Below are 24315 nucleotides of genomic sequence, written 5' to 3' on the forward strand. Positions count from 1 at the left end.
GTACATATATAAATATACTTATATATTAACCCATATATAAATCCTCTGGGGTTTTTCAGGTGTATGAACAGATATTCTACATACACATTCAGTGTGAGTGAAGCAAGTTTTGCTCTGGTACAAAAATGCAATGATATGAGGCAGAGAAGAATTTAATGAAACTTGGGATTCAAAATAATTTGCAGCAGAGATTAAATCCAAGGATCTATCAATAGGAATTTTGGAAGGATAGGAAGGAATTAAGCCAGATGGAAACATGGTGATGTGAGAAGAACAACCTAGTGTCATTTTGACCCAGACTTAATCTTGGAGGTTGAATCGATGGGCATCACTCAACAAGAGCTGCAGAAATTTTCCAAATAAAGGAGGAAATTTATAAATGACTCAGAAATATCTTATGAAAAAATAAAATTATTCAAGAAATATGGAAGGCTGAGGAAGAGAGCCCAGAAAACACACCTTGGGATTGACATGAGGTGCACTCAGGTAACAGCACCAGTTTTCTGAGTTTTCTGAAGAGGTTTCACTTATCTCCTCCACTGAAAGATGAGTATCCAGGAAAGGGAATGCAAATTTAGCAAAACAATGATCGTGACTGAACATCAGGGATATAAAGATGAGAACCTGAGTCCCTACTCTTCTCCTGGGCCATGACTGTGTGCTTTGCTGCTATAAAACCAGAAGGGAGGAGAAAATTCCTTCCTTTTCCTGCAAAGTAGGACAGCATCTTTAAGTTGTCTCCTGATCAGAACACATCCTATTTCAAAATCAAGGAAGGAGGTTCTATAAGTAACCACAGGGGATGCCTCCTGGGCTTCCAGAATGTTGCTGAGGGCACGGAATTTTTACCAGTGTGAAACGTGGTCCATCAAGGGATGGGGCTGTTCCACCATAAGCACAAGCCACACGTCCCATCTTTCATTTGACATCTCAGCAGTTTCTCAGCCCTTCCAGGGAGCCAAGTCAGGCATGTGGTTTGTGTTGAGTTAGGAACACAAGCCTCTCAGTATTCTAGCTGCTTTTCTTAGAAACTGCCCCCTTTCCACACGAGTGAATACAAAATGATCAAACACATCACGTACAGCTTGACTCAAAAAGTTAGAATGCACCAAAAAGTGTGTGTGTGTTAAAGGGAGGAGGAGCTGACACGGGAAATCTGGGGTTCTGCATTGGCCGCGAGCCAGTATCCCAGCCGGCGGTCCTGGGCGCTGCTGAGCAAGTCCAGGGACACAGCAAACTTGTCGAGGAGATCATTCCTGTCATTAAAAACCCAGGGAGGGGAAACTGCAAGCAGGAGTCGTGCTAGAAGCTTCACGAGGACAAGGAGAATGGTTCACGTCTACGGAGACGTTGTGTATGTGTGTACTGCACCCACTAGGCACTACGCATCTACACACACAAGCGCGTGGGGTGCGTGGACACGCACAACACCCTGCTGCTTTCAGGTCTTTCTCCTGAGCTGTCAGAATAAGAGCATTAACGAAGAAGAAAGTAAATGCTTCTTTTGGACATTTGCTCTAAGGCAGTAGTTCTCAAAACCAGTTGTATAAAAAAGTACCAAGAAGCTTTCTAAAAAATATGGATGCTGCGGCCCCCACCCCGATGGACCTCATCAGACCCTCCCTGCTGCAATGGGCATCTGGAGACTGACAGTGTTTGGCTTGTGGGCTGGGCCACCCACTCCATCACCGTCTGCTCCCTCCAGGATGACATGCTTGCTCTCTGCTCAGATTGTACCGAGGGGAAAGACTGATGATTGGGGTAAGGAATTTAATAATCATTGTTGGGGGACCCTTTCAAATTTCACAATACTTCTATTCACCTGTGTCAGGAAGAAGTGACCGAGGGGAATAAGGCTGGGCCTCGGGTTCCAGCAGAAAAAGAAACTCACATCTCTTATCCTCTGGTGTGTTCTTTAGCAGACCCCGAGCTTTCAGAAGAGGAGGATTGCCTTCCTCCTTCCCCAAGTGATTCTCCCTTGCTCGACTCCAAGGAAAGCTAACAGAAGTTGACATTTACAGAGCACAGACCAGGCGCGGAGCCAGTTTAACTGGTTCGAGGTGGGGGCCGTTATTATCCCCATTTGGCAGATGAGAGGACTGAGGCTTGCCCGTGGCTCCGGAGCTGTGAGGGAGTCAGGAACAAGCCCAGGCCATCAGACTCGGCGGCCCAACTGCATGACCACTGAGTACTACCCCTTCCAACCAGCTCGTTCATGTGGCCCACAGAACACACAGGAAGTGGGTGAATGGAAGGAGAATCACTTTCCATCTCCACTTAGATTTCACAACCAAACTCGGAGTGTTTCTCAGCACAATGGGCTGCTGCCAGTAGGACAGAAAGGGAGGAAACAAGAGAAAATACAGGCCAAACATGGGGAAATATGCCTGTTGCCTCTTTGTTCTCGTTATACCAATTCACTTCAGGTGGGGGACTGGAATAATTGCTTAATTTGGGTGATTAAGTGCCAAGTGCTGCCTCTTTTCTCTACACTAACTGCAAAGAACAATCCCCAATCTAAGATGCAGCGCTCCCAGCCTTCTCTACTCCTCCACCCGGTTCCTACTCTTCACAGAAGTCCTCCAGGGCCGCTGACATTAACGTGAAATGTATTCTCACAGCTGGTGGGGGGAGTGGGGGCACCAAGGGATGCTGTGCTTGGTGTCCCGGCAAGCCTTCTCCACGTATGAGAATGTCTCCTGCATTTATGGAAAGCTCTGCTTTCTAGCCCTCTTCTCAGTCACTTCCACATTAATTAGTAAGGGTATCATTTTATAAATTACAGCTTCGTATCAGAGGAAAGCAGAGTTTATCTTAATTCAGTCAGCTGTGTGAAATACGGTACCCTAATTTTAGACCGCCGGCTCTGTGGATCCCTGTGGAGTTAGAGAATGACAGGTCTTCCGGAGAGAAATCCCAGTGGGTCCCCTACAAGTCTCACTTTTGCCTCTGACAGCCTCCCTGGTGGGGCTGCTGAAAGGATCCCGGGACACTGAGTGGCATCTCTGCCACCATTAGCAATTCAGATTCGAATGTGAGTCCTCCAAAGAGCACAGGAGGCAGCCCGGGTGAGCTCTGGGGCTCCGACCGGGCGGCAAGAGGCTCTGGCAAGGCGGAGGCTGACGGGGGCCCAGACTCTGGTGCAGAGCAGAAGCCTGGGAGGATGGTGTTAAAGTCAGTGATAAACACCAGAGAGTCTCAGGCCAAAAGGGGAAGCCTTGGCAGTCTTAACTACAACGGGGCCAAGCAGGCACGACGGCAATTACAGTCTCAAGGGCTCCTGGCGGCCCCCCTGGAGGAACAGGGGAGTGCCACTGTAGAGGAGCCCCTGGGGAAGGAGACGAGGACCTGCGGGGCCACTGTCGTCCACAGGGAAAGTGGCTGGGGAGGCGAGGCAGGAATTCCCCCCTTTTCAAAGGACTGACCACTCCCAACGGCCCTCTGTCCCCACCGTCACCCCTCCCGTGGACTTGCCTATGGACATCTCCTATTCTCCTTCATTGTCCCGAAATCACACCAAACTCAAAAGCCATGGGCACTGGCTACCTTCTCACCCATCCCCCTGGGCTGACACTTCGCTGCTTCCCACACTTGGAGATGGACACCCGAGCGGCAGAGACTCAGGGACAGAGCAAACCAGTAGCTGGGATGCTCCCAGGATGCAGGAAACACCTGGGCCCCCAGATGCCTCTGGAAACTGCAGGCAGCGCTGATAATTCTCAACATTAATAGTTAGTGACCTTGTAGACAAGGGGTGCTAGCCACCAGCAGAGTCTAAGGCACTTGCCTGAGACATGGCCCGGGTGTCTGGGACTCCTGCAGCCCCAGGGGCATTCAGAAGCAGTCAAGGTTGAGACTGTTCATCAAGACACCTTCGTAGAACACAAAACTGGATGTCTTACCACCTTCTGGGACACTTCCTGAATTCACTCTGCCTTATGAAGCAGGAACGTGTGCTTGGCAGTGCCACCCCAAGGAAGCCTTGTCCCCTTGGAAAGGGCCACCCACTTGGAAAGTGAGATCTACTGTCATCTGGAAAAGATCTCCTGGAGCAGCCAGAAGTGCCAGTCTCTCCCTGGGTCCCGGGCCTGATAGAATGAGATGATGACTGCCCTGTGGGACGTGGCCAGGATGGCTCGGGGGCCAGCACGCTTACTTGATCGCCGAACACCCACTGTGGCCCACATGCCTCAGGCACCCACTGCACACTGGCTGCCAGAGACACAGTGTGGGGGGTGACTTCCAAGGAGGTAGGATTCCCCAGGGGCTGGAGGAAGGAAGCGCCTACTTGTCAGCTAAACAAAAGACTAACCCACAGCCTCCTTTTCAGTGCGTACTTTCACTGTCATCCAACAGCCCATTACCATGTCACAGCACGGCGCACCCTTCCATAGGTCACTTTGTTTAAAATGACATGGATAATGCACATGTCAGCAAGCTGACAGTCCTAGCCGTCCTTCAGAGATAAAAACCTCAAGGCGAGAGCCTGTTCTTATCTGGGGGACACGCACTGGTCTATCATCCAAGTCAGGCAGAACATGATTTCTCCAGAGAGCACTTTTTTCATTTCCTGATTTTAAGGAAATCAAATAAGCACCATTTGTCTTCATCTGAATATGCTTGACCTGCTCAAATGATGATGTCTCGCATTTTATAACGGGCTGCATATGCTGAATTCAAATTAACGACAGCACAGAACAAGGGCCTTTAGATCTCTCTTGGAGGCTGGCAGCAGAGAAGGAGGGGGAAAATGCTGGGCTCCATGGAAAGATCCCACTAAATACTAACCACAGGATTCTGAGTAAAATCTGCCAGCACGTTGGAGGTGATGGGGAGAAGAGCTCAGGAAAGCCAGCTGGGCAGGACAAATCCAGAAACTGGGGATGAGGGGAGCATGGGCACATTCCTTTTGGTGCCAAGCAATATAGAAACCATGATATTCAGGTTAACTATTTTCAAAATGCATAGAGCAGCAATAACATTGGAAAGAAATTTGGTCGGAGGGTTGGGACAGCTAGAAAGAGAAACAAAACATACAGACAATCCCTTTGGCTCGGGCCGCAGGATGTACACTTTACCAGGTTGTGATCCGATCTTCTGGAAGCCCCCAGACCGAGCTCCTTGTCTTGGTCCGTGTGGAACCGGCTACACAGAGGCTGGTGGCCATCAGCCTCGGAACAGAGCGTGTACCTGCTGGAAGAAGCACCCTCCCACCTGACCATCCACCTGGACCAGAAGAGGGCGGTTCCTACCTGACAGCCCTGGCCCACCTCTCCCTCCACCCCCATGAGGAACAGGAATAAACCATTAACATAAACCAAAACTCATAGGAGTAAACCATTAACATTTCTATTAAGAAGGCCAATATGTACAGAAAAGCAGGAAGAAGCATATGGGTCAGTAAAAGAAATGCAGGAACGACATTACAAATGCATATTAGCAGGTTTAATGTTCCAATCAAGGATAAAACCAGAAAAATCAGATGGCTATTAAAATAAACAATTTCCTTTTTAAAAATCTTCTATAAAGTGAAAAACGCAGTGTCATATATACACAACATTAAAGGGCTTATTTTTTAAAAGTGGGCCTCACAAATGAAAGATTTCTTTCTCATCATAGGAAATGTCACTGTGTGACTATAGCCCGTCTTTGCAGAAGAGACGTGCTGTCAGATGACGCTGGCACCCCACCCCCTGCAGTGTGTGAGGGAGACCCCGATGTTCACGATACTGCCTGCTGTGCCCACAGTGGGAGGATGAGAGGGGCTTACCTTCTCTTCCTGGTCACTGTCGCTGTCACACTGAAAAGGAAGACAAGAGAATGAGCATTAGTGCAAAAATTGAGTTATGTTTTTGCTATTGCTACAGAAAAAAAGCAAGACAAGTAAAGGAAATAGGAAACATTGTGTCTGGGCTGGAAAAGGTCTTCAGTTCAAGTGCTGTGAAGAGAGACAAAAGCAAAGTGCGAGAAGTCCTTCTATCGTGGCTCATCTTGTGGTCAGCTGGTCACACCAGTGAGCACCCTTCACCTCACGGCAGAGGGGACGCCCACAGAGGAGCCAATCTGGCTCCGAGACTAAGGTAAATCAAGATCATTCAATGGGAGTCAAAGCAAAATCAATTTCTTAATGGAGACATCTCTCCTTTAGCTAATGTGAATGGCTCTCTCCTGTTGCTTTTTAGAGGAAAAGTGGCGAACCTCTGGGCACTGCATCCTCTCATGTGGACTCTGAAGGAAGCAGAACATGACAGGCAAGGCTCATCACTTGTGATCAGCCAGAGAAAAGAGGGAATATTCTCTATTAAAAACATGCCAAGGACAAGAGATCAAGGTAACAAATCAACAATATGGGCAAAAAAAAAAAGCTTTAGGTCAGGAAACTCACATGGTATCTAACAGATTCCAACCATTGAGCACAGTTTCAGAAGATCAGAGAATGACAGTTAACCCAAAGCTTTGGGTTCTTCATTAGAAGTAAAGGCAAAAAAAGAACACATTTTTATTCCCAAACCAAGAATAAAGTTCTGTTATCCGATACTTGATTAGTAAGAAGAGGATGTGTTTTGTGAGAGTAAATACTCAGCATGTCAATACGTCTATTCATTCACTCAACGGACCTCCATAAGCACTGCTAAGTGGGTCAGATATTTAGTCAAGACACAGGCCTGGTCCTAAGGCAGCTTTCGGTTTCACAGTAGAAGTAACATGATCAGAGATAAACCTACTCCGTGAGGATGACACTTCCGTGGAGTGGAGGAGAGACAAAGTGCTATGAGGAAAGGACCAGGCCATGGGGAGAGCAAGGCTGGCAACCCTTATGCTGTCTAGACCAGCAAGATGCATGGTTTGAGAAAGGGCAGAGCAGATGGCTTCCCTGGTGGCACAGACAGTAAAGAATCCACCTGCCATAGGGAGGCCCAGGTTCGATCCCCGGGTTGGGGAAGATCTCCTGGAGAAGGGAATGGCAACCCACTCCGGTATTCCCACCAAGAGAATCCCATGGACAGAGGAACCTGACCAGCTTCAGTCCATAGAGTTGCAAAGAGTTGGACACAACTGAGCAACTAACACACAGAGCAGATGGCACAGCGACTGTGAAGGTAGAACCGACAGGACTAGATGACACGTGGGTGTGGAAGCAAGAGGGACAAGTCTAGGATGATGCCAAGGATTTTTAGAGTGGCCACCTGGACAAGGGAGTTGATGCAGCTATGACCAGAAACGGGAAATAAATTCGCTTATAGAGCAGCCACTGCTGGCTACACACCCACAGCCATTCGCAGTCCCCCTTCTCCCACGTCTGTACCATCTCCTGACATTTCGAGACCAAAAAAGTCAGATAGTCTCCATTTCCCAACTTCCCTTGCAGCTAAGGGTAGATGTAAGTTTTGGCTGGGACTTGAGGAAATGTCTGCTTAAGGTTCTGGAAAACCCTTTCCTCTTCACGAAAAGGGGAAAAGCAGAAGCACTGCTTTCCCCTCAACATCACTGCATGAAGATGCAACGTCCAGATCTGGGGCAGCCATTTTGCAAAAATGAGGCCAAAAGCTGAAGTACAAAAACAAGGGAAGAAAGATCTTGGCACAACTGAGACATGGGAACCAACTTCAGAGCAGCCAGGCTTTGGAGTGTTTTGTTCAGATAAGTTAACAATAAATTAACATTGTTTAAACCACCATTAGAGAGTTTTCAATTGAGAGTAACAAAACCGCCATCCAAACGCCGACATCTACTAAGACTCAGTCTGGGGACTAAACTGCCTGTGCAACACGCATTTAAGAATTCCCATGGCAGCCTCGTGGCCTGCAACATCTGCTCTTGCCCTGGCTCCTCAATGCCACAGGGTTATCAGAGGTTTGGTGACAGTGCTTTAACCACTGCCTTCTCAGCCGAGCTCCCAACCTCAGATTGTATAAACTGACTTTCTTGTGCCTGAGGAGTGACTGCTCTGTTAGAATAAGTCAAACCAGCTGAGAAAGAAAATGGGTGGGATGAAGACCTCGAAGGCCTCCAACAGCAGAGGATGAGGGACAACAGTTCTCCTGATTGTGTGGCTTCTCCATTGCCCTCAGTGAAGCCTTCCCTGAGGTTCCGAAGTTCCCGGCACGTTTTCAAGAGTGACAGAGCATGATTCGGGAGGGGTGTGGAAGACAGAAGAGGGTTTTGCCAGACAGGCTCGTCTTCCCAGATGTTCACAGCCCGCGTTGTGAGGTAATCAGCGGCAGCTGAAGGCAGGGGCAGAGCATCTGCCCACACCCCCCAAGGACTGGCGTGCAGGAGGCAGAAGAATGGGGACGATGGTGGGGGAAAGAACCACCGCTGTCCACACCCCCTCCCCCCGCCCCGAACAGCAGTGTGTCCCTGGGAATGGTTATTCCTATCAAAGTGTTAAGCTTCCTGCTTTCCAACAGTCCAGTTCTAATTTCAAGGTCCACTTAATTCTGCATCAAGTAATTACTGATATACCCAGAAGCACCTTGTCTCCAGAGTTAAGCATATGGTGAAGAACTGAGACCTACTGGTATCCATTATGGAAGCAGCACGGATGCCAAGCCGATTAAAAATGCTCAGGCTCCCCACACAACATGCCGGGTGAGTGACAGCCCCTCGACAAGGCCAGTCGCAGAGTCTGCCAAAACAGTCTGTGCTGTGCTGGGGCCCACATGGTGCGCTGAGAAAACAGTTCCATTTCTGGTATTAAATTCCCATACTGACCCGAGGACTTTGCCGTGAGCTCAGCAGGAGCACACCATCCAATTTACAGCTCCGCTCTCTGGAGCCTGGAGTGCCAGCCCCTGGCAGAGACGAATGATGGTCAACCCCTCCAGCTCATAAATTATGCAAAGGCAATAAATGCACTCAGCAAACAGTGCCGAACGTTTGCCTAGCCTGGCTCCTAACACACTCTGTAAAAAGCCAGAAGCTCGACACATACAAGAGGTCTATTCCACTCATAAAGGGGGTTTGTTGACAACCCCAGACGGAAAGCGAGCCACAGTCCTAAGGAGTCTTTCTGCTTCACTGGCAGCGGTTTATGGGCCTGCTTTATGAAAAAGGGAGGCTGTTTTATGGAGTCGGTGTGGGTAGAATTCATGGTCTCAAATTCACATTTAATACACTGTAAGGCTTTCACACCCTAAGTTCAATACGTTGTGGATTTCTGGCCAAACGATCCTTGGTCCTGAAAGGTTAAAAGAAGAGGTGTCTGCTCCCCACTCCCTAGATACCCACTCCAATTTATGAGAGTTCACACGGAGCCACCTCCTGAGTCAGGTTTATGTTCTGCATGGGGCTGGAAAATGGAAAAAAGGCATGTCAGATACAGAAATGCGGTCCCGGCTGATTTGACCATTTTAAGCATTTTGACACCAAGGTCCTATATTGGTTTATTAGCAAACAGGTTGCATGCTAACAACCAGCTCGAGGTGACAGAGTACTCGCCATGACTGGATTTCAAAGCCCTTTGTGAACAGCTGAAAATCCTTTCCTCCATTTTAAAAGTCAGACAGGGAAGAATTCTTGGCCACTAGCCTTCAGACAAAGACATGACCCCGACCCACCACAGACAAGAGAGGGAAACAGGAGGCATGAAATCCAAGCCACATGCCTCGAATGCAGGATTAGCAAGTGATCAGTTCCTCACCTGGGTACCTGCACTCATTCCAACCCATCACACCCAACTGCCTCTTCACCTCTTCTTCCTCAAATCAGACCAAACCTTTGGAGGCACCTTCTTCCTTTCCCAGACAAGTCTTACCTCTTAAACCCAGAAAATAACCAACCAACCCCCACCCCAATATTTTCCCTTTTTGAAAATTAATACATATGTATTAAAATACATGTTCAAAAATCACCCACCAGGGACTTCCCTGGTGGTCTAGTGGCTAAGACACCTTACTCCCAGTGCAGGAGACCCAGATTGGATCCCTGGTCAGGGAACTAAATCCTACTTGTCACAACTAAGAGTCCACAAGTGTCAACTAAGACCCAATACAGTCAAATAATTAAATAAGTATTAAAAAAGAAAGAAATCATCAGTGTACCATCTACAGATGAACACTATTAATACATTTGCACAATGTGGCTGAGCTGGTAAAGAATCTGCCTGCAATACAGACCTGGGTTCGATCCCTGGTTGGGGAGATCCCTTGGAGAAGGGAAAGGCTACCCACTCCAGTATTCTGGCCTGGAGAATTCCATGGACTGTATAGTCCATGGGGTCGCAAAGAGTCACACATGACTGAGCGACTTCACTTCACTTCACATAATTCATTCCAACTTTTCCTTCATTCTCTTCATCCTTCACCCACAGGTTTTAAGAAATGAAAACAAAGGTTACTATTTGGTAACCTGCTTTGTTTTCACCAAATATGTACAATATTTTAGTTTAATGAGTAAAATTTGCCAGTAACCCATAGGCTGTAGCCTGCCAGGCTCCTTGGTCCATGGAATTCTCCTGGCAAGAATCCTGGAGTGGGTTGTCTTTCTCTTTTCCAGGGGATCTTCCCAACCCAGGGATCGAACCCAGGTCTCCTACATTGCTGGCAGATTCTTGATTGTCTAAGCCACCGGGAAAGCCCTCAGTCATGAGGAAGCCCACTTTTCTACTTTAACTTTTCACTTTTGTTTTCACCCAATATATCCAATGTTTTACTGTAATGAGTAAAATTTGCCAGTAACATCATATTTTTTAAAAGGCTGCACTGTAATCCACTGTGTGGATTGTAAATAATCTAGTAAAAAAAATTCCCTAGTGCTGGAAATTTGGAATGTTTCCACCGAACATGCTGGAATTTCTTCCTTGTACACATTCACCAATGTTGCTCTTTCCTCATATCTGCTCAGGGTCCTTCCTTTTCAACATATTCATTCATGTCATTGTCTCCCTAGAGCGGCATGTGCAGGTCTATCATTTCTATATGATTTCCAGGGGAGTCCTTAAAGAATTCCTCAGCTCCAGCTAACATGTGTATGCTGAGACTAAAAAACTCCCCATGCCTACCATTGCCAGCTGTGTGACTTTGGGAAAGTTATTTAAACTCTCTGCATCTCAGTTTACTTCTCTGTAAAGTGTGGGTAATAATGGCATTTCCCTCCTAGGAAGGTGAGAATAAAATGAATTGATACATGGAAACAACTTAGACATAGCATAGAGTAAGTGTAGACGATTAATATTAACTGTTACTGACTTATGTTTCGTTTGCTCCACCCTCTTCCTGAAGCCCTAGAAACATCTCAGCTCAAGTATCCATCAAAATCCAGACTCACCATCTTCTGCTCAGCCCGCACCTGCCCCCTCCCAGGCTGTTCTTGGTGATGACATCACCATGCAATCACTCAACTGCCCGAGTGAAGAGTCTTGTCATCATCTCTGACTCCAATCTTGAGCAGATCTATCTTCCTCTCTCACCCCGCATCATTGATTCTGTTTTCTGAGTCCTCTCCATCTTCACGGGCATCGCTTTCCTTCAGGCTTTTATTTTATCATCGCAAGAGGCTAATGACTGCTTTCCAAGGCCCAAGGTCTCTTTTGTTTCTGATCCAAGTCTTTACTGAACAGAGTGGATTTCCTAAATTCCAATTTGCTCATGACACTTCCCATGGCCTAGAGGGCAATGAAAACACTACACGGCTTCCCAGCTCTTCCACTGCCCTCTCTCTGCTCCTCCAACCCAGTGCTTCTCGGGCTTTCTGTGGAGAAGGACCATTTGTTTTTGTTTTAATTTTCAACACGTTGTAGACCAATACTTTGTAAGATACAATAAAAAATAATTGCTAGAAAAATGGAAAAGGAAAGCAAAGACATATAAAAATGTTATTAGATTTAAGAGATATAAAATTATTCTACTGAATTGCTGAAAAAGTTCCCAAATGCTTACTCTCAACCGCTATACTAATCTCGCAGTAGGCAGTTACAGAGAGCTCACAGGCTGGCTTTGGTCTGCATCCACGCTTGGAGCGGTATAATCCTAGCACATCCAGTCACACCCCGGTACACTGGATCACACTCTCAGGTCCTCCCATCTTCGTACTTAACAATGTCCTCTGCCTGGAATTCTGTGCTTCCAAGTTTCCCCCTAAAAACTTATAATTCACCTTTAAAAACACAATTTCCCCTGAGTCTTCCAACACTCTTCTTGGAACTGAGAATTCTTAGAATTCCAGTACTCTTTTTAGAATTAATTGCTTCTGCCTCCATCTCTTATAAAACTGTGTTTTCACTGTTGGCCACAACAGTCTTCCAGTCGGAGCACGGGCCCTGTGGAGGTAAGGGCAGTGCCTCGTTCATCTTCCTCCAGGCCTTGAGACACAAGCAGACGCTCAATCATATTGATAAATCCATCTCACTCACCTTTAGAATTCCTGATTTCATGCAGTGTAAGCAAACGCTGATTTAAAAGACAAGTAATTCCAAAGAAAGACAGGCAGAGGAAACGCTGACTAACTTAACTGCTTAATACAAAGGAATGTATGCTTGAACACAGCAGGTAGGGTAAAAATTATCAGCAGAACCAAGAGAGGTGGCCGCTGGCTCAGCGGTGAAGAATCAACCTACAATGCAGGAGACACAGGAGAAGCAGGTTTGATCCCTGGGTCAGGAAAATCCCCTGCAGAAGGAAATGGCAACTCATTCCAGTATTCTTGCCTAGAAAATCCTATAGACAGAGGAGCCTGGCTGGCTACAGTCCATTGGGTCACAAAGAGTCAGACATGATTGAGCACACATACACACACAAGAGAGGTGGGGCCCAGAAGAAAAGATCTTATTGTTTAGTGGCTACGTTGTGTCAGACTCTCTTGCGACCCCATGGACTATAGCCTGCCAGGTTCCTCTGTTCACGGAATCTCCCAGGCAAGAATACTGGAGTGGGTGGCCATTTCCTTCTCCAGGGACTCTTCCCCAACCTGGGGACTGAACCACAGTCTCCTGCATTGGCAGGCTGATTCTTTACCAGAGCCCCCAGGGAAGCTCACAGAAGAGAATATCTTCCATTAAAAGGCCTGGACAAGACATGATTATGATTTTATTGTATCTGTACATCCTCAAAAGCAAACATTTCTCATTGCCATTTGGGAATCTCAGTATCTGTGTTTTAAGACTCAAACAGAAATAAGCCAAGGTCTGCAACACCTCTGCCTCATTTGGGATGAAGGAACAAGATGGAATTCCAGGGACCTGGTGATGGAATGCATTCTTAAGCAGAAAGTGGCAATCATTGAATACACCACACACAATGACATTGAGGAGGGCACTGCTCTCCATTCTGCTCAATGGACCTTGCTGGAACAGTTATTTCGTGTCTCAAATCCATTTATCATTGCCACCAAAGATGTCAGGGCCGAACACCATCACTGAACAAAGTTATTTTATACTTCTTTCTGCCTAAAGGAAATGAGAGGAAAACGAGGGAGAACCCCACCTTGTAAACGACAGCCCCTAACATCAGCACAATTTCACTTTGTCCGCAACAAAACAGATTCCCCTTTGGGGCAGGCGGTTTAATCTAAGACGGTAAGGACATCCCTCACCTAAAAGCAATTTCAGAAGAAGCCACCTGCAGAAAATATGACACGTATTTTCTTATTTGAGGAAGTGAGGTAGTGGCTTGGTGACTACAAACATGTGTGCCACTATCTTCCCATCTGCCCAGTTCCACATACATGAAAAAGACAACGGGCAGCTCTTTTGCACCACATGTGGCAACTCTGATGTTGTCTGTCTTTCATCATGCCTTAAAACTCTCATTTCACATTGTTTACGTTGGTCTCATGCCAGCTTTTGACTGTAAGTTAAATTTAAAGCTATGGGGGCCCTAGAAATAAAACACATTTTAATCCTGAAAATGGTTTGGGGTTTCTCAGTATAAAATGATGTCATTGGTTCCTTTCCCCCTGTATTTCAACAATAACTATGTCTAAGCAAATAAAATAGCTCAGGGGGGGAAAAAATGAAAGCCTAATCAAGGGCTTCCCTCGTGGCTCAGATGGTAAAGTATCTGCCTGCAGTGCAGGAGACCCAGGTTCAATCCCTGGGTTGGGAAGATCCCTTGGAGAAGGGAATGGCTACCCACTCTAGTATTCTTGCCTGGAGAATTCCACGGACAGAGGAGCCTGGCGGGCTACAGTTCATGGGTTTCCAAACAGTCAGACACAACTGAGTGACAAACACTTCCAATCAAAAGATGTGTGTATCCAAAGACAGTTTAAAACATAACAGTAAAGCTTCTGATAGTCACATGTACACATTTCAAAATAATATATCAATCTTCAGCTGTTCAGCAGGTAAAATCAAGAGCAAACTTTCAGAAGCTTATGGAATTCTGTGCTGGTAACTTTACAATTCCTATATGGCGAGTTCTCTGAACCTGGCGTTTTTGCAAGTTCTCAGCTTGAACTGGCCAGAGTTCAGACAACTCATGTGATCTGAGGGGCCTAAGAGAAAACTTCTTTTTCCTCCAGCATCTCTCAGGTGATCACACAGTTTCATTCAAAAATTAATTTAAAAGTGACTACTGTGTGCCAGGTTCATTTTGACCACTGATTAGAAGTGCCAATCTATTTCCAGAAATCAAGCTGTCCAATTTGAAGTTTTCCAGCCCACAAATTAATTTTCAGTATTTTTTTTCCTTTTAGTCACTTGGAAATCCAAGTATAGGAGGAAAAAAAAGCTATATGCTGTAAATTTCCACTTAGCTCATTAAAATACAGTAGGGTTTTTGGAAATAGGGGAAGAAATGGATATTTCACAAATATTTGAAGTGTTCAGCACTTTTTTTTTCCCCTAGAAGAAAGGAAGTGACATTTTGCCAGGCATAAACATACATAAACCCCAAAGATGAAGTGTACTTAAACCCCAGAGCTCACAAGCCTCGGTGATTGCCAAAATGAGAAAAATGAGTTTCTTGTCCAAAGGTAAAACTGACAGGCTAGGGCTGGGTGATTTGTAAACCATCTCTTTTAAGCTTAAGCAACAGATCCTTTGCCTCCTTGTCATTGATTTACTGATTCTAAGTCATCAATAGCATTAATCCGTACCTGCCTGGGGACCTATTACAAATGACTTTGAAGATGGTGTGAAGGAAGAGTTTATTATAAGACCACAGCGTTATTACCAGGGAGACCTTCTCCGCTACCTTCTTTGGCAGGATTCTATCTGTGACAACCCCCAGCCCAACCCCCCGCCTCATAAGGCTGCAGTTTTCTCCTTCTAGATCCTGGTTGCTTGTTTCTTTGGCTGGGGCCTGAGTCCCCCTAGGTTTGCTTCAGCTATGGCTTGGTTCTCTTCAGAGTCCTGGGTGAGCTAATAAAACCCAAATTTGCTGATGAGGAAAAAGGAAAAGTATGTTATGGGTTAAAATAATACAAGAGTCTATTTTTTCCGCTGTGTTGTGATCCATAGAAATCACCCTGAGCCTTTTCTCTTTCTTCTCTGCCTGGGAAGCCAATTGCTTTGATTGCAGTGATATGAGCTAGCTAAAATGACTTGCCCTTGCTTGTGAGGCAAATGGAACATGCTAATAGAACTTATCGCATTACCCGATGCAAAAGTGCCATAGCTCATTACTTTAAGATAAAAGGATATCATTGCAGACGGCAAGCAGAATTGACTTTCTGAGGCCCGACTTGATGATGATTTAATCAACTGCTCTCTTTCACTTCTCATCTCTGCGCCTGTCGGTTTCACAGGTGCCGTTAAATGAGACACTCAGAAAGTGAGCGGAGGGAAAGAAATTGCTGTCATTACTTTTCAAGAAAGGAGGTATGCAAATTTTCGACAGAAAGATTGCGTTCATAATGGGCCTGGTAAAATACAAGGATCATGCTTGACAGGTGAGGGCAAGCCATTTGTATGTCCTTAAAGCAGAGCAACCTTCCTCGTTTAGAAATGTGCTCAGTAAGAGAAACGACAAATGAGAGGACTGGCGGGGCCAGGGAGCGGTGGGGTGGGACGGGCCACACAGGGCCTATGCTGGCCAGAGTTCCACCAGGGGGAGGGTGCCTCAAATCTTAGGGGAGCCAGAGGAGTGGCTAACAAAACCTGGTAGCTCTTCATCTGAACCAATCTGCCAACGAGCTCTTGAAAGACCACCTTAATCTTCTTCATCTGTATCTGTGGAGCCAGCTCGCCTGGGTTCAAATCCTACCTAGATGGCACATGAACTGTAGGACTTTGGACAAATTACCTGTCTTTCTGTGCCTCAGTTCCACTATCTATCAAATGAGGCTATTGATAGTATCACGCTCAGGAGGATGCTGAGAACTTTCATTGCATTAATAAATATATTTTATACACACATGCACATATGAAATGGGCTTCCTAGGTGGCACTAGAGGTAAAGAACCTGCCTGCCAATGCAGGAGACATAAGAACCTCAGGTTTGATTCCTGGGTTGGGAAGATCTCCTGGAGAAGGGTATGTCAACCCAATCCATTACTCTTGCCTGGAGAATTCCATGGACACAGGAGCCTTGTAGGGCTACAGTCCATAGGGTCACAGAGTCAGACATGATTAAAGTGACTTCAGTTCAGTTGCTCAGTCGTGTCCAACTCTTTGCAACTCCATGAATTGCTGCATGCCAGGCTTCCCTGTCCATCACCAACTCTGGGAGCTTACTCAAACTCATGTCCATCGAGTCAGTGATGCCATCTAACTATCTCATCCTCTGTCGTCCCTTTCGCCTCCCGTCTTCAATCTTTCCTACCATCAGGGTCTTTTCCAATGAATCAGTTCTTCCCATCAAGTGGTCAAAGTACTGGAGTTTCAGCTTCAACATCAGTCCTTTCAATGAACATTCAGGACTGATTTCCTTTAGGACTGACTAGCACATATATATAACAAATATTGGGTGGGCCAGAAAGTCTGTGTGGGATTTTCCATAGGCTCAGATGGAAAAACCCAAAGGAACTTTGTGGCCAACCCAATATATATATGCATGCATGCATATTCAGTAGCTAAATCATGTCTGACTCTGTGGCCCCATGGACTGTAGCCTTCCAGGTTTCTCTGTCCATGGAATTTCCTAGGCAAAAATACTGGAATGGGTTGCCATTTTCTTTTGCAAGTGATCTTCTTGACTCAGGGAGTGAACCCACGTCTCCTGCACTGGCAGGCACCATTTTTTACCCAAGTCACCTGGGAAGCCCCAATATGTATGTAATAAACATAAAAGGGATTAGAACCGTGACTGTCATACAGAAAGCACTCAAGAGGTGTTAAAGACCATTTGGTCATTTATTATGCAACAAAGATTGAGGTTTCCATTTAAAAAATCTTTTTAAGAGTATGCATGCCAGGTGGCTAGAAATCTGACTGGTTCTAGTTTAGATAAAATGCAATTCTCCCCGGATGTCACATATATAAGTCTTGCTCCCAGCAGATGGTGAGGTCCTCAGAGAATAGTCTGGTGTCCCCAGATTCATCAGAGGGCCCAGTGCAGTTTTAAAGATCCTGAAAAATGCTCATCAGCGCTTTGATGATTTGTGGGTTCCCTCTCTCCCTCCTTCTACACATTCCACAGATCTGATACTTCCTCTGGCGCGCCAGCCCTTAGAGGAAGCCCCCCTGAGCAGGAGGAAATGTCTGTCTTTCTCTGGGAACTTCAAGTGATCACCATGTGCCCCAGCCCTGGGGAGGTGTGGGGGAGCCACTCCGCAAAGACAAGCATGGCTTGAATTACCTTCAGGAAGGCAGAATGAATCTGAAGAGATTAGATGATCAGAGAAAAAGGAGGTGTTTTTTCATACACTTTGCCTTCAATAGGTAATTGTTCTATTTTCTCCAACACTCCAAGTAAAAGCTTCTTTCTTAAAGAGCTTGTAACTCCGAGTTCTTTTTCCCTAGGTAATGAAGCTGCTGCAAACCATTCTTCTCTCCAGCCCCTAAGGTTGTGAAGCACTGAATATAGTTCCTGCTTTCCACGCTAAGTGCACCTTCAATTCCCTGTCAAAGGGACAATGTCCACCTCTGGCAAAAAAAAAAAAAAAAAGGAAAAAAGGAAAAAAGAGGAGGACCCACAACAGCAGAGCAGCTCCAAGCTGTCTTTTCCAGAAAAGCCTGGTTCATGAAGTACACTTCACATCTTTCTGCAGCATGGCTCTTTCTGGGTAGGGATTCTGCCTAGGATGATCGCAAAAGCATTTTCCCCTAAAATGAAAGCCAACAGCTATCAGTCGTTTAAAATGAATGTCCTGACAACAGCCCTGGGAGGGAAGTATGGTGACCCCTAATTTTCAAGATGAGAAGTTAGGCCTTCCAAGGGCAAGAGGCAGTATAGGAACCCAGTTCTGTCCTCCAGAGTACGTGTTCCCAGCAAGGGCAGCAGACTGCCTCATGCTCGCCGATGCACCATGCAGTGTGGCCTTCCAGCTGTGAACTCTCGAAGATGCCAACGTGTCCCTGGATGCCAGTGGTGCCAACCTGCTGTACTTATCAAGGTACTGTACTGGAAGGTTCAAATGTTTTCTTTATTTTTATGTATGATTTGTGTGAAAAGTATTATAAACGATTACAGTACAATACTATATAGCTGATTATGTTGGTTGGGTACCTAGGCGAACTCTGTCAGACTTCTGAACAACTGGACTTATGGACGCGCTCTTGAAATGGAACACGTTCATATGGAGGTGACATAGTGTACAAAGGAATTGCTTTAAAAATATCTTCCTGACTGACGGCTCAGCAGAGGGTAAGTAGAGGCCGGCTGAGACTGAAGAGGGTGTGGTGACTGTAAGCAGCAGTGAACACAGCACATCAAACCACGTCTCCACTCTAGCCCAGACAGCTCTCCCTTAAGAGCAGGACCGAGCACAGAGCCCACTCATTAAATCTGAGGCTGACCTCGGTTCGGATTCTGACCCCTCCATTTAGCAGCCAGGCAATCCTGGGGAAGGTACTAACATCTTGGCATGCATGCCTGTGCTAAGTCCTGTCATTGGACCCCATGGACTGGAGCCTACCAGGCTCCTCTGTCCACAGAATTTTCCAGGCAAGGATACTGGAGTCGGTTGCCATTTTCTTCTCCAGGGCACCTTCCCAACCCAGGGATGGAACCCAAGTCTCCCCTGTCTCCTGCATTACAGGTAGGTTCCTTCCTGCTGAGCCACTGGGGAAGCCCCTAATATCTTGGCGCCTACTCTTTTTTTTCTTTAACCTGTAAAAGGGGACTCTACCTACTCCACAAGACTTTTGTGAGAATGAAATAAGTCCAAGCATATGAAAGCAGCCAGAGAGAAATGCTAATAGTTTTGTTTTTTCCAACTCTTTCCTAAAAGATATGTTGTATCACACACAGAAATGAGGTAACTTAATAGTCATTTAAATGCTGGGTTGGATTTTTGTATCATTTTATTGCCAGAGGGAAAATCATATTCTGCAAGGATTTCTGCTTGGGAGGTGTTTGAAGACGTGATACTATGCTGCACAAAAGCAGAAACAATAACCTAAATAAACAAACAAAAGCAGAAACCACCACTGCCTCTGAAAGAGAACAACAGGAATCTTCCCGGTAACAAATGGTTTTATTTCATGCATAAAATACCAACAAGGAAAGATGCTTTAGAATTCAATTTACTAAGCATTCCTTTTGGTTCTTACTGCATAATTCTGAAGGTTAACAGAATTTGGACTTATTCTTCAGTCAAATAGTAGTCAGTAACCCTATGTAGAAGGGCTTCCCTGCTGGCTCAGATGACAAAGAGTCTGTCGGCAATGCAGGAGACTCAGGTTCGATCCCAGGGTCAGAAAGATTCCCTGGAATAGGAAATGGCAACCCATTCTAGTATTCCTGCCTGGAAGATTTCATGGGCAAAGGAGTGTGGTAGGCTATAGTCCTGTCCAGGCTGCAGAGAGCTGGACACAACTGAGCACCATTTATTCTTTTATTAACCCTATGCATAGGGCCTAAGTAAAATGCATAGATCTAAGATGTGGAATCTATACTTGTAGATTATGCACTGTGCAAATTATGACTTATGCTTTGACATCATTAAGATGTTCATTCAAATTCAAACTGGCAAAATAAATAAGCGGACAGATACACAGAATAAATATCAAAAACTCAAGTGATTATCAGTGCAGCTAGGAGAGCCAGTCATTTTGGAATTTGTCCAGAGACCTTGACCAATCAGAATTAGGGGCTATTTGGATAGCCCTTTGCACAGAGTTTATTTATATGCAAGATCTATTTAAGGATGGAGCTAAAAAAATCAGCCAACAGAGTAACCTTGGGAAGAGACCAAACTCTTGAAAGCATTGACTTTGATAACTTCAGAAATGGTGAATAACTGAGAGACTATAACTAAAGTGCTCATCACTCAGTGTGCACTCAGCAGTCCAGCAGAGGAGGTCTACCCACCCTGGCACACAAGGACATGTGTGTGCCCTTTTCCACAGGTATGGACTTCTCTCCCCAAACCTACCTCAGAGTTTGCTTGCATCTTGCTCTTCCTAAACCTGGCACCTAGTCCATGCTCAGTAAATATGCATGAAAGAATGAATTCATAAACTACATGAGTCAAACATCTCAGGGAAAGTGTCACAGAAAGTGTTTAATTAAGGAGACCAATGACTAAACAGCAGTTGATGGAATGGATGCTAACATGTTCGAAGGTGGTGGCTATCTGAATGCATCTATGAGAAAGAACGTCAGTATAATTTCGAGATAAAAGTAAATCCTAAAACAAATAACACCGTATACTTGTAAAAATCCAATGTTCAGGTTATTCTTTTAAGGAAATGAGGAAACTCGAAATCCTAAAGTATTTCTTCTTAATTTGGACTCATTTCAAGCCAACGGAAAGCAACTGGACTTGAACAGGAACCGGGTGCTCTCATATTGCTAAAACATAACAGCCACATTATCAACTTCCCACCAATCAGATTTTCTGTTTTGTTTTTAAACTGCAAGATGGTGAAAGGAATAGAAATATGGCTTGAGGCAAACTGGTTTACAAATGTCAGGAGGTAGTTCAAGGAGATATGAAGACATGTTGAACTGCTGTATCACAGAACTAAACCCTGATTCCTTTCCTTCTTCTCTTTAGGAGGTACTTAACGTTTGCTCCTCTTAGAATTCATCGTTTTCATAACTAGGATTTTAAATTAAATTATACGTAACAACAGTCTTTATTTTAGAATGGCTTGAAAACTCCGTCTTCTATATCATAAACAAGGAAGGCTAGGATTACTATAAATTGTCTGCAAGAAAATACAAATTGCCAAGATAAAAACACCCACTGGCATGCCAGTCTCAAGTTTCCTGTTTTGACATACTATATGCAGTAATTTGGTATCCACAATCTCTTATTAGAAAATGAATGTGCTATTTTTCTGAATGCTGCAATTACAATAATTGAATTTAAAATGGGGATTGAGTTTCTCTCTTTGGAGGAAAAGAATAATTGTGTATTTCTGATTAAAATCAAGGGGGACTGAAAAGAGGTTGTACAAATTCCAGCTTCAGTCTCCCCGAGTGACTCCTCGTCAGGCTAGAGAAAAGAAACATTTGGAGGCAGAGAAATGGACCACCACCTTAGCAGTAGGTGCAGTCTCTGCACTTTCTTTGCTTTTCTTCCTGACCTTCAGTCACAACATCCCGGTGACAGAGGCAATCACATTTTAAATGGCGGCCATTCTAGAGTTCCCCACTGTTTCAAAAATTAAGAGTTAAAATGCAAGGAAAACAAACATCTCTTTGTGTTGAAAATGTCTGTCCCCTTTTAGACTGCCAACATTTTGGAACTGTCTTTTTTCTTCATTGTAGGATCTCTCCTCCTGGTGGAGGAAATATACTGCCAGGATTAGAGGGGCCGAGGGGGAGAAGGGATCCAACACTTTTATAAAGGGCTCAGCCTGTTTTGTCTTACAGAAAAATTAAATAGAAAGTCACCTTTAAGGTTCAAATTTAAGAAAGGACAAAAGAGATGAAGAGAGGGCTATCTTACCTTTGGAATACCTTACTATTTTATGTTGGATTGATACCATTCAATCTTCTGAAAGCTCCATTTATTCAAGAGTGAAGGTAAAATTTAATCTCATTAGACCCTCCTAAATATTCCTCAAAATATAGCTTCTTGAGAAAAAAAATTTCCAACACAGAGTGAGGCAAGGATTACCTCTTTGTACTGCTTATTATTTTTAGTGGCTTTACTGACATATAATTGACATGAATAAACTGCCCATATTTGAAAGGTACTACTGGAGACACACATGCATACACCCATGAAACTACCACTGCAATCAGAAGAGTGAACACATCCACTGCCCTCAGAGGTTTCCTTGGGCTCCTTTGCTATCTCTCCATCTCTTCCCAGCAGGTACCACCTTCACTTCTCCCTGCAACCACTGATCTGCTTTCTGTCACTATAGATGAGTCTGTACATTTTCTAGAGTTTTATATAAATGGAGTCATGTAGTACTGAGTGTACTCTTTTTGTCTGGTTTCTATCATTCATGCTTACTATGTGGATACCTAATTAAAAGGGGACCTTCTAGCTCCATGCGGAAGGCAGTCCTCAGAGACTGCCTTGCCCAGGGTTTTACTGTCATCTGCCAGGAACAGGACCGATTACTTGGTCTTACTTTATTCTTAGGCTTTATTATGTACTTCAGTAATCAATAAGCACTTCTATGGCAGAGGGTTTATTCCACCCTATAAATCCAAGGAGGAGAGAATGATATTAAGACATCAGTATGGATGGGCTCTGCTGCTCTGTAACACCACGAGGAAAACGCGAGCAACAGATTTAAATCTAGGAAGGTTACGGAGCAGTCACAGCTCCTGGCTGGTTGGCAGGGATCGTAAAAGACTCAGGCAAGATCTACAGCAGTGCACTGTGAACCGATGGGACTCTCAGAGCAAAAACCCAAACTGAGAAGGCAATACTGGTCGTCTCCCTGGGAAGAATTATAAGCACTGACTTGAGTGGAATGTGAAAAGCCCCTCTCAAAAAATCCAAAATATTTCTTAACAGAACAAATGAAATGGTAGAGAACAAATACTGATTGCAGGCTGGCTGTGTAGAAAAAGCCTGGCTCTGGTTTGGGAAGAAGCTGACTTGATAGTCGCCCGGCAGTCTCAGGAGGCTCCGAATTCTCTCTCCTGCAACTCCTGGCCCCAGGGCTCCGCGGTCCTGATCACTGGAGCATCCTTTCTCTGGCTAGCCCTCGGAGACTCATCCTTCCTTTCAAAAGCAGAGAGGTCAATTCACGGGAGAGGAACTATAAATGGCTAATAAACATATGGGGGAAAAAATGTTCAGCTTCGCTGGTAATCAAAGAAACACAGAGTAAAAAGGAGATATATTTCTTTTTCATTGATCAAACAAAAAGAAAAATGTAACTGCTGATACACAACGTTGGCAAGGTTGCAGTAAGGCAGACACTCATCCACTTGTGAAGGAATGTCAGTTTTCTATCTGTAAAATAATTCGGCAATGTGTAGCAAGAGGCTTCACGCTTTTCATGTTACTTAAGCAACTCTTCTCTTGCTATTTATCCAAAAATGAACAAAAATGTCTATATGAATTTGTTTACAAATTTCATCATGCAATTACAAAACAATGTGATAAAATGTTATGTATGTGGCTATTGTCAGGCGTGTAGAAAGAGACAGGATATATGCTATGACACACATATATTCCCTTTTTTAACCTTATACCACCTCCCGAACCTCTCCCCACCCCCACTGTGTGGGTTTTAGTATTCCAGTTTACAGTGAGAGAGTGAGAATTGAGGATTGAAAACATTAAGTAACTTGCTGTGAGTCATAGAATTGTAAGAAGAGGTTGCAGGCATTTTAATCCATGTATTTCTAAATCTCTGGATGAATACAGTACACAGACTTCATGAACCTAAATGTCCCCAAACTGAGGAACAGACTAATGTAACAGTGCAGTGTTCACCCATAAAAATAATCTTCCTAAGGAATTTTATTAACAAGGGAAAAATGATCATGGTCATAGAAAAGTTAAAATAAAATCCTAGAAGTGATCTTCCCTTGTGGCTCAGACGGTAAAGAATCCACCTGCAATGGGGGAGACCTGGGTTCGATCCCTGGGTTGGGAAGATCCCTTGGAGGGCATGGGAACCCACTCCAGTATTCTTGCCTGGAGAGTCCCCATGGACAGAGGAGCCTGGTGGGCTACAGTCCATGGGGTCGCAATGAGTCGGATATGACTGAGCGACTAAGCACAATCCAGCACAGAAGTGATCTTAGGTGAGTTACATATTCTTGCTCAGGTTTACTTTCATTTTCTCATCAATAAAATAGGGGTAATAGTATCTGCAAACTTTGGGAGATGGTGAAAGACAGAGAA

The 24315-nt window shown here is 44.9% G+C and overlaps 1 protein-coding gene across 1 annotated transcript in view; it reads right to left on the minus strand.

Moving 5' to 3' along the window:
* The window catches only part of AUTS2 (activator of transcription and developmental regulator AUTS2), a 1198451-nt gene that overhangs the window by 352421 nt on the left and 821715 nt on the right, over positions 1–24315 (minus strand). Inside the window, exon 5 of the mRNA XM_040260674.1 lies at positions 5771–5800. Coding sequence (XP_040116608.1) covers positions 5771–5800 — 30 coding nt within the window. The remainder of the gene's footprint in view (positions 1–5770; positions 5801–24315) is intronic.

The sequence above is a fragment of the Oryx dammah genome, unplaced genomic scaffold (assembly GCF_014754425.2).
Source record: "Oryx dammah isolate SB20612 unplaced genomic scaffold, SCBI_Odam_1.1 HiC_scaffold_2, whole genome shotgun sequence".
Classification (NCBI taxonomy): Eukaryota; Metazoa; Chordata; class Mammalia; order Artiodactyla; family Bovidae; genus Oryx; species Oryx dammah.